The 11,553-nt window shown below is 38.1% G+C and overlaps 1 protein-coding gene across 1 annotated transcript in view; it reads right to left on the reverse strand.

Annotated features, from left to right (window-relative positions):
- Positions 1–7,179, reverse strand: part of LOC139732661 (uncharacterized) — a 30,000-nt gene extending 22,821 nt beyond the window's left edge. Inside the window, 2 exon segments of the mRNA XM_071643512.1 lie at positions 1,527–1,616; positions 7,135–7,179. Coding sequence (XP_071499613.1) covers positions 1,527–1,596 — 70 coding nt within the window. The 5' untranslated portion in view covers positions 1,597–1,616; positions 7,135–7,179.
- Positions 7,180–11,553: the final 4,374 nt, after the last annotated feature.

The raw sequence follows: 11,553 nt of genomic DNA on the forward strand, positions 1-11,553 counted from the left end.
CGAACTTGGAATGTTTCAAGGACGTTCAGAAAACGTCCTTGTGTTAGCTGGGAAATCCCTTATTGGATCTGTATATGCACATGAATATTCAGAAATAGTACAATTTAATTGATTAAAACCATTTGGAAAAGTCTATATAGGGTCTATAGCAGGTATGTGGCATTTCATGTAGCCCGACCAGATGCTGTGCAAATAAAATATACAGTGACTGGGCTGTGAATATAAACATAAGTTACATTTCATGAAGCATTTTGTCCAACAAAGTTTGTGGACAAATTATGTTTAGCCAATCAGATGCAAGGATTTCAGTATGGCCTAGCTTGTAACAGTTTGTCAGAAAAATATCCAACCAAAACGCTTCATGAAATGCCCCCTGGGCCCCGTTGCAAGAAAGTTGCAATCAATTGCAAATAATTGCTAATTTTGAAACAACCATTCTGATTGGCTCAAGGTCTACCCTATTAAGAAGACATGCACGCAACAATGATTTTGATTGGCCAGAGACAATCAGTTGCAAGTTGCGTTTAAACGCAAAGTTTCTAGCAACGGGCGCGGCCCTGATAACTTAACTCCACACAGCCCTGGGCTGTCGCTGTACAGAAATTTAGCAGTTTAGTTTAGGGTCTGCTACTAGTAATTAGTACTGGTAGTATATCTAGTCTACAACTGCACTGTCGAGCTGTCCAGGCTCCCTTGGCCGTACAGCTGTGAACTGATTGACCGAAAGATCGGTCTGTATCTGTCCGTCGGGGAATGTTCCGCGGAGACTGCGTCTGGCTTCACGGATCCCCTCCGTATACAGACCGAAGTCAATGATGCCAGCTCGTGTGTGGCAGTAGCGCACAGATCAAACGTTACGATAAACCAAATTTCAGGCAGCTTTTTTACATTCAAATAAGTTTGACATGACATGATACATTATGCAGCAATATTTGGGGTTAATTTTTCACATTTTGCAATCGAAATACTCACAGTAACTCGGTTATAACGCAGAAATTGTATCCATATCGCAACATCGCCGTCCGCTAGCCGTAAGTCGCCATTTTGAATCTGTAAGCCAATCACATGTGAGGTACGTGTTTCAGTAAAAAAAAAACACGTAGAAACTACCTCGCATGTGATTGGCTAATAGATTCGTACTGTATGTTGCTGCAGTTTGAACGTGACGACGCGACGGGCTGGTTGATGTGTGTTTTACATTGAAAATTCGACCAAAATGTTGGATTATTCATTCATCTGGTGAGTGCAATATACTCTTGAATAGTTGATTCCACTATACAAGCTTAAATTTGCCGACCTAGCGCCGTGAATTAGACGCAATCGAGAAGGGTGAGGTACCTCACCCAATTTTCCATAGAGACAGTGGTTAAGAACATCCACACAGCAATGGGTACTGCAACCTTCCGTCTGTCTACGGAGGACAGCGTTAATGGCAAAATATAAAAGAGTCCTCCGGACAGACGGATCTTTCTGTCTATGAACTGAACGCTTCGCGTTCGGGCTGTAAATTACTAGTACAAATGTACCTGGGAAAAATTCCGAGTGAGACGATCCACTGTTCTCCCTCCTTGCCTTCTTTGTTTGGTGCTGAGACATGCTGATCTGATCCTTAGTCCCTGGTGTGACAAAAAGTAAGGTCTGGTATAAGTTCAACGTCGTCAGAAGTGTTGTAAAGTTGATATCTTCTAAATCGCATCAGTGCGCTTCCTTTCCGCCTCTGCGCTTTTCCCTCTACGTAGCTACCGTACCAAAGCTCCTACACTTTGCCTCTCAGCTCAGTGAGATCGACACACGACACAAGACGCGACGTGGTACAAGCAGACGTGGACTCCGTCGTCGATCGACTCCGAGTCCTATAGCTAGCTCATGTGGATGGGCCTTGAAAACATTACCTCCCACTAGCCTGTGCCGAATTGCATTCCAAATTCCTAACTCAACACACACACACACACGCAGACGTAGACGCCGTTTGACAAATACTAGTACACGACGTAGTCTGATTTCCAGTCTCATTAAGATACTTCACGCTATCAGATAAAGTCAAATTGATATTGTGGAAGGATGAGTTGTTTGTGTGTTTTTTTAATCAAATCATACACATTTGGCAAATACGAAGAAAGATGACGGTGGTGCATCGATTCTGATCTGTTAAGTCAATAATTTTCTATTTTCTCAAGTATTTCAGACAAAATTGTAGAACAGTCAGGAAGCAGACTATTTCAAAGAAAAAAGGGGCGTGTCTCTGAACCGATCCAAACACCTGTTTCTTTTGGATTGTACTCCTGCCATGGTGCTCTGTACAACGAGGGCAGCTGGGAAAGGGGGGGGGGGGGGGGGGGGAGGGAGGGAGAGTGCATGATACCTTGCAAGTTATCCGCCGCTACACATACATAAATCCTCGTCGGTCGTGAAGGAAAAGCATCTCTTTCATTATATTCCTGCTTCCAGGGAGCAGCCACAGTACATTCAATTTCAATTCAATTCAAATGATTTTATTTTCATATAGAGTAATAAAAAGCAATATACATAACGCTTACATGAGTACATAATTTAAGGAATTTTGAATCACATAAGTTTAAAAAAACGTGGATACAATATTATAATAATATGAACTTTGGTTTTTAGATAAATAAACAAGTAAGCAATACAATCTTATTTTGTAAATCTATATGCACTGAAAGAGGAATTCACAAGAAAAGCGTAGCTTGTAAAATTTGTGAATTACTCTAGAAGATGAGGGCATCTCAAGATCCATCAAGGACTCCACGTATGAAAATTTTGATATAATAACGTCAGACGGAACACACAGAAAGAAAGGACTATGACAAGGACAAGAATGAAAGCAGGGATGGAACAGGCTGGAAAACAAACTAAAGATAGGCATAACAAAGAAAGGGAGAGAAACACGAAGAACAAGTGTCTGCCATTCAGTTATCAAAGGTCACCAATGTACGAGTATCAACTTGAAAATTTATACAAATTTAGCTTATGATTAAAACACAAACTCCTGATGTTTTATAAAATACCTATCAATTATTTAGTCATTTATTTATTTATTTATTTACTTTATGTACCAGAGTACACTAATAGAAGAGCATCACGCCGTGCAGCTACCGCGGAAGTAGCAGGAGTTGATGACATATCGGCTGAATTGCCAACACATCACGCTGGAGTACAGACAGACAGACAAATGTTCACTGTTATCTCACTGAGGCGTGCGATTGGTCGACACCCTAAGATATAACGGTCTCAGTCACTTATCTTGTACTATCCTCGAAGAACTAAAGGATTGGTCTAGTGTGATCACATTTACAGACTACAGGGCGTATCAAAAAAAAAAGTTATACTTTTGAAAAAAATGTCTAAATTACATTTCAAAATATTTTGAAGATTTTTCCATATTTATGGATGCCCAATAGTATCATCTATCAAGTACAATCAACACAACAAATTTTTGTTCACGCTTGGCTGAACACTGACGCTCTTTGTCCAGAGTGTGAAAAATGGCTTGCGCCAAATTGAAAGCCTGAGATGGAGAATTCAGTCAGCAGTCCAATTAAGTGTTCTCATTCAAACAAATTGCTCTTTTGCTCACAGTTTTGATTTTGTTATGCTAGTTTACGAATTTTCTGGCGATTTTCTGTCATGTTTTAAATGATTCCATTGTGTTATGGTTTTTATGGAAGGTTGATTAACAACATCAAGATCTTTTAAGCACAATTATCACAAATCAGGCACAGACATATCGAACCCACATGCCAGTCACTCAGTCAAGAAGAAAAGTACAAAACTAATGCATCCTCATGCTAGATCATTCAATCAATACAAACAATCAATCAATCAATCAATCAATCAATCAATCAATCAATCCAATTAATCAATCAATCAAGCAAGCAAGCAAGAAATCAAGCAATCATTCATTCATTCAATCAATCAATTAATCAATCGATCAATTAGTCAGTCACAATATTGTATGCATGTTTTATAAAAAGTGGCAGATCGACATAAGAAACATCACCTCCCCACCCCACCCCCCCCCCCCCGCGGCTTAAAGGCTGATCAATGTTTGAAAAACTGATTCACTTGTTAATTTATTCGTTCAATCAGCCGATTGATGATTTCAATGACTGAAAAGTGATTTAATTATTGATTATTGGGTTGATTCACTGATGGATTGAACGACTCAATTACTGACTATAGATAACTGATAATCGGTTGATGTATTGATGGGTTGATTGATTTATTGATTTATTGATTGATTGATTTATTGATTGATTGATTGATTGATTGATTGATTGATTGATTGATTGGTCAATCAATTGATTGATTAATGGGATGAATGATTTGAATGTTGATTAATTTGGTACCACTACCGCATTAATGAATAACTGGCAAATGGTGATTGATGTGTCCGTGTGTTGTGAAAACTGCGCTTTAAAGATCTTGAAGTAATTACACACTCTAATTCTCACCAATTGATTTAGAAATGAAATCATTAAGATCACGATAAAGTTGACAAAAAAGCTCAGGCTATCAAAACATAATCAAAGCTTTACGCAAAACAGCAATTTGTTTGAATGAGAACACTTATTTTGATTGCTGGCTGAATTTTCCATCTTCTTTCAATTTGGCGCAAGTCATTTTTCGCACTCTGGACAAAGAGCTTCAGTGTTCAGCCAAGCGTGAACAAAATTTGTTGTGTTGATTGCACTTGATAGATGAGACTATTGGGCATCCATAAATATGAAAAAATCTTCCAAATATTTTGAAATGTAATTTAGACAATTTTTTCAAAAGTGTAACTTTTTTGATACGCCCTGTATAGTGTATAGGCCTATACATGTAATATAATGCTGATGATCATGCTATCATAACATCTGGAACATTACTTTCATAGCTGAAAAAATGAGCTACATAAGGTCCACAACAATATCCAGCACTAAATTGGGCCAATGGAGAGGGCTCTGGCATGCCATATTCAATATGCATAATCCAGCATAAAAATGTGTTTGAACTTGCTATATATGATTGATCGGCTGCAGGGAATTGTATAAAGAAGAGAAGACAGATAAATTAAGGGATGAACGAAAGGAAAATAGGCAGAAAACATTGTAAAGAAACATTTGCAAAGACCAAACAAGGTTATAGGCGCAAACAACACGCATCGGATGGATATAGGCCGATATACCCATTGCATCAAATAGCGCCGGCGCGGCGTCTCGGGCTCGGATGTTCTTTGGCAGAAGCATCTAAAACCGGTATATAGGCCTACAAACTGGAAGTCATTGAGTTGAATGATCCTACATCGGCCTTGCGTTATTAGTAGACTCTGTCAAATCTACATAACAGCCATGCCGTAATACAGTATGAGGTCAAAATGAGTTTGAATATCAATGTGATATTCCGTGTATCGCTGAGCCTGTAATAACGTTTTGCTGAAAATCAGTTACTTTCATCCTTCTCTTGTTCTCTTCATGATGCAGGCCTATGGTATTCAATGTATAAAACACTGAGAGGTGTTTGGTTTTCTCGTCTTGTTGTTGAAATCTACACTCCAAAAAATCCGTGTCAGAACTGACCCGGAGCTGGGTCCTTTGGGGTCACACACCGTTCCTGGTCAAAAATGACTTTGAATTTGGTCATGAAGACCCGGAATGGGGTCACCCTGACCCAATTCATGCCTCTGGATGGGGTCATATCTGACCCCATTCCTTGTCATTTCAGACCCGAAACGGTGTGTGTTGACCCCAATGGACCTAGTTTCGGGTCAGTTCTGACCCGGATTTTTTAATATACGGAGTCCAAGGTTGCTTAATGACCATTGACTCGCATCTTATGTCACATCCTGAAGTTAATTTCCTCCTTTTGTTTGGCTTGAATCATCAAATCCTAAACTAGAGAGGGGCCGTCAAAGGCGGCAGACCCACGCCTAAGTACAAAGTCGGGGTAAACATAATGTGCATTCGGTCATCTACCAGAATTCGGCCACTTAATTGCCAGTGTGCTTTATCACCAGCCAGTGAGTTCTACCAAAGATCGTACACTGAAGTGTACGATCTTTGGTTCTACAGTCACATCACACGCAAATCACATAATTACACATACGGTATTAACACTCGTTCACGTACAGGAAAGTCCTTAAGTCTCCTCCAAAAATCCATCGAAAATCCCAAATTCCACCGTCAAAAGTGCAGAATCGGAACTTTTCCAAGCGCGCGCGAATTAAGTCCAGTTTTAAGAGTATTGTCTACGCGACGGGTCGCGGAAAAAGCGCTAAAAATCGAGAAATACGCCGTTTTCTTGCGGGATATTTTGATTATAGCAAGCCGAGAGTGTGATGATATCAAAGGTCGTATGAGTGTACGATCTTTGATGGTATCCACAAAAGCAAAAAAGAAAAACAAAATTTACGTACCCCCTAGGCAATTACCCCTATGATTAGTGTCTACGGGAATTATTCAATGCAAGGGTTGAATGCAAATGTCTACTGCACCAGTATTCGGCCACCAACGAGCGCCGCAACGTCCCCGGTGCAATTTTGCACCAACAGTGTAGAGCGCGATGCATTTTCAGCGGCCTTGCACACGCATTGACATTGAGCACGCATATCGTGCAGTGTGACTGCGACCGAGCAAAATGCTCCTCCAACGAAAAAAACAATCAATGTTAATTTGAAAAATCATCAAATATCAAAGGTCGTATGAGTGTACGATCTTTGATGGTATCCACAAAAGCAACAAAGAAAAACAAAATTTACGTACCCCCTAGGCAATTACCCCTATGATTAGTGTCTACGGGAATTATTCAATGCAAGGGTTGAATGCAAATGTCTACTGCACCAGTATTCGGCCACCAACGAGCGCCGCAACGTCCCCGGTGCAATTTTGCACCAACAGTGTAGAGCGCGATGCATTTTCAGCGGCCTTGCACACGCATTGACATTGAGCACGCATATCGTGCAGTGTGACTGCGACCGAGCAAAATGCTCCTCCAACGAAAAAAACAATCAATGTTAATTTGAAAAATCATCAAAATACGGGCCAGTTTGTGATGACGGAGAACGAACTTTCATAAATCTAGAAGGACATAGTCCCTCAAATAGGCCTAAACGTAAATTTCGGAATTCTTACGAACATTTGAGCAGCGAAGTCGGATCGTTGGGGAGTTTATGTCTTCGTATGGTAGCGGAAAATCGCAAAGTGAGAAACGGGAAATTTTCGGAATGGTCACTATACCATGGGGTCAAAACTTCAAGGTCACACAGAATTTTTTTTTTGTTTTAAAGAATATTTTATTCTTCATCAATGGAAACATAATATACAAATATATTGATACAGAAATCTCCGGACCAATTTTATAGTCCTTTTCATCAATGGATGCAAAACTGATATCAAAACTTAACATTGATTTAACATGTTTTGATACACTCTGGTACGTTTTTTTCACAATCAATATACACAATCCATATATAAACATCTCTTCTTTTCTAATTTTACATTATTAATTCCTCAATCTCTTAACAATTTTTTTCTTTCATTACATAATAAATTCTATTAACTGAATCACTTACCCCAAAAATAATTTCTTTTCAGCTTTCATACAATCCAACCTAAAATATCAATATCCATTGATTGGAGTTTTTTGTTAAAAAAAAACAAAACAAAACAACCCCCTCGCCATCCCCCCCCCCACTACTCAATACCCCCGTCCATTCTCCCTCTTACTACCCCACCCCATCCCCCCTCCCCCTTCCAAAACCCCCATCACAACAAAACCTCAAAAGCAACTGAAACCTGTGTGTCCTGACTTACATTATAACACTTAATACGAGTGCGTGGAAAAGGCATTTCCTGGTGGATGTACGGCAGACCATACTCTGTTAAATAAACGCAAAGCAAATTCTCAATTCTTTTTCCAGTTTTCCCACTTTTGTAAATGTATTGACAACGTATTACGTATAACTGCTAATTTTTCTTCTTCTAACCTATCCTGCTCTATAGACCTTTTAATGAAATTTAATTTGCAAGGGTCAACCGATTATCACCAAAATCTAATCGATTCTTTCCTGTCATTATCCAAACATTCCCTGAACATTTCGTGCAAATCCGTTTACCCGTTCTCTTGTTATCTTGTACACAAACAAACAAACAAACAAACAAACAAACAAACAAACAAACAAACAAACATACGGAACCCTTTACATAACCCCCTGCCGATTTTCATCGGCGTGGGTAATGAAAGGGAGAAGAAAGAGACAATTAATGAGGTATTATGTAACTGACAGATTCCACATTATCAAACTGTTGAGAAAGCAGACAGTGGTATTTCCCTGTACATCGCGCTCTGTGTACCAATTGTTCTTGGGGATCGGAGCTTCTTTTTTTTTTTTTCTGCAGACCGACTGTGGATCCATTAATAATATTGGGTCCTACTAATTGAAGCAAATTAGAATGCAAACCAATGCAAACTGATGCAAACTAATGCAAACAGATGCAAACTGACGCAAATTAATGCAAACTCATGCAAACTCAATACAAACTCAATGCGAACTACTGATTAATGCAAACTAACGCAAAGTATACTAATTAATGCACACTAATACAAACCGTTAGCAGTGAGTGAAAATAAGGGTGAATTACAGCACCTGGACCTGGCTCTTCCTAGGCCACTTAGTGGTCTCGAAACAGATATCAATCAAGTTAATCCATCCTATCGAAGAATGACTAACGTCACGTTTACTTCAGTACTTGCTACTTCAAGCATCTCACCTCAACAGTCAACAAAAACTCGGAAAATCATTTTATAGAAATATCATTAAATTATTTTTTTGAAGAAAACAGATGTCGTTTACATTTTATTTTGCTTTCAAAATTCAGAAAATGTAGAGCAGAATGAGGCACAGAAATACAGATTTTAATGATCGATCATTGACAGACGAAATACTAATTAATGCAAACTCAACGCAAACTCCAAGACACAACACCATCCTATGTAAAAACCACGTATATCGATTACAAATATTGGAAAATGACAAAAAACATTAATTCCCACTTTGATCCTTGATAGTTTAAAAACTGTATCAGATAACGCTGACATTGATAATGAGCAATAGCTGAATATTATAGACTACAATTTTGTTGAAGGCAATTTCAAAATGACAGCATAATCACAGTTTCATTAAATTAAACATTAATTTTTCAGATAGTTTTCAGATTTTGCTCTATTTTCAAACCTCTTTACAAAACTTTAAATTCGCACAGAAGTCAATTGGTGTGTGTGGGAGTGTGTAGTTGACACCCAGACAATGGTCCTGGACAATGATACATGAGAAATCCTACTATCACAGCTAGTCTTTATTCATTCTGAAATGTGGTGTATGCAAGCACGTGGAAACATGTACTACTTTTTTCATGTGCATGCATTTCACTCTTTGCTAGGAATTCAAACTAGCAGTGCCCAGGCAATCCATCACGAATAATCAATAAAGCATTCAGTGCCTTGGAACAGAGCTCTGAACAGGTGGTATCCAGGTCCATTGTTCAGGGTCATTGCATGTACACACTCATATAAGTTCCTGTGTATATAGTTCAGGTTTTGTACAGAGGGTTAAAATGTGACCAAAATCTGGAACCTAACTTTGAAATTAATCATGGATTTCATGAAACTGATATAGGTTTTCTTACTCAAATCACCTCCAACTAAAATGTACACTATTCAGCTATTACTCATATCAATGACAGTTTTATCTGATATATAGTTTTTGAGCATCAAAAGTGGCAATTTTTTTTTGTAACACCTAGTACTAATTAATGCAAACTCCAAGATGCAACGCTTTCCTATGTGAAAATCACCGATAACGATTACAAATATCGAAAAATGACACCCGATGTATAAATGCAAACTCATAACGTTTTCCAGTGTTAAAATAACCTAAATCGATTATAAATATCGGGAAATTACACATCGAAACACTATAATACATGTACTGCAAATTCCAAAACAAAAAGTTTTTCTACCTGAAAACTACCTACATCAATTACAAATATCGGAAAGTAACGCCTCGATATTAAAAAAAGCCCACAATATTATTTATAGGACAAAACGAGACTAACAAAACACTATTACTTTCCTGTATCAAATTTTCACTCTTGCAGAAGCGCAAATTTAATTAACACCAGACAGAATAACAGTTTCTAGCAAGAGTGGGGTATAGTGATGTGAAGGAAATTGTAATTCCAAATGTTAAGAACCTCGAATTTTCAAGCGGGAGTTTTATTTTAAGAAATACTTCAAACACTTTAATGATTCGCAATGAAATTTTTAAGCAAATTCCGTCGGACAAATACCAAATTGCCAATTGTTTCTGGAAGATATCACATTCCTAGAAATTAAAGATTTTGTACCCAATGCAATAAGAATGAAATTGGTGATTAATTTTTCATTGCAGCCTCATAAATGAGCAGTGAAAGAAATACTTAATAAGATATCACAGGAAATACCCGAAATGAAGATGGATCAAGTGGGAGCTGTTCGTTTTTCCGAAAGTTCACTATTCCGAAGGTTCGTATATTCCGCAGGTTCGTTAATTCGAAACACACAAATTCCCTATACCTAGAGGTTCGTTAATCCGAACATTTGTGGCGTTATTCCTAAGGTTCGTTATTCCGGATATTCGTTAATCCAAAAATGAAATTCGGAATAACGAACCTTCGGAATAACGAATGTCGGAAAAAAGAGCCTTTGGAATAACGAACCTTCGGAATAACGAGCTGTAACCCAATTATATATTGCGAAAAAAGGGTAGTCCTTTCTAGTCAAACCAAGTTTTAAAGTTGATAATGAAATATGTTTACATGACTAATATTTTTTCAACCTTTTCTTAATTCCTACATAACCCTTTTTACAGCCTGTGCCTTATCTGCAACATTAGGCGCCTATATCCCACTCTCCCCTCATTCTCTTCCTTTCTCTTCTCGCTCTTGTGTCCTTATTCCATGTAATATTTATTCGACCAAGAGTAAAGAAATAGGATACATATCATAAACATTTCAAACATGAAACAATACCAGAATGAACATTACAAAGGAATACACTGGAACTGTATGTGTCACACAAAATGAAAATGAAATAAATGGAGCCAAAATGAGGGTCAGGGGACACAAAAGTTATTTACTATTGCCCGTAGACATAAATGTGAACCCACACGTGTTGCCCCTATAAGAAACATTTAACATTCTTTATTCGTCGTATGAATATATTTCTGTACGTTTTTACGTTTTTTTTTTATTTTCTTTGTTGTTGTTTTTCTCAATTATATGTTACTCATATTTCTCTTGTTTGTCCAAGGAATTTGTCATCAGCTCTGTGTCCTTACTGTTTCCTCTTACTCTTTATTTATCCTCTCTCTCTCTCTCTCTCTTCTTTCTTTCTTTTCAGAAATATAAGAGGAATGATGGCGGAATTGCGTCAAAAGCCGCCAGAACCTATTATCAAACAGTTTTGTATTTGTTAATAGGATCGAGTTTCTGCAATTTACAAGCATTGCTTCTCAGC

The sequence above is a fragment of the Diadema antillarum genome, unplaced genomic scaffold (genome assembly GCF_040938485.1).
Source record: "Diadema antillarum isolate AM-2024a unplaced genomic scaffold, OU_Dant_1.0 seq00000442_RagTag, whole genome shotgun sequence".
NCBI classification, from domain to species: Eukaryota; Metazoa; Echinodermata; class Echinoidea; order Diadematoida; family Diadematidae; genus Diadema; species Diadema antillarum.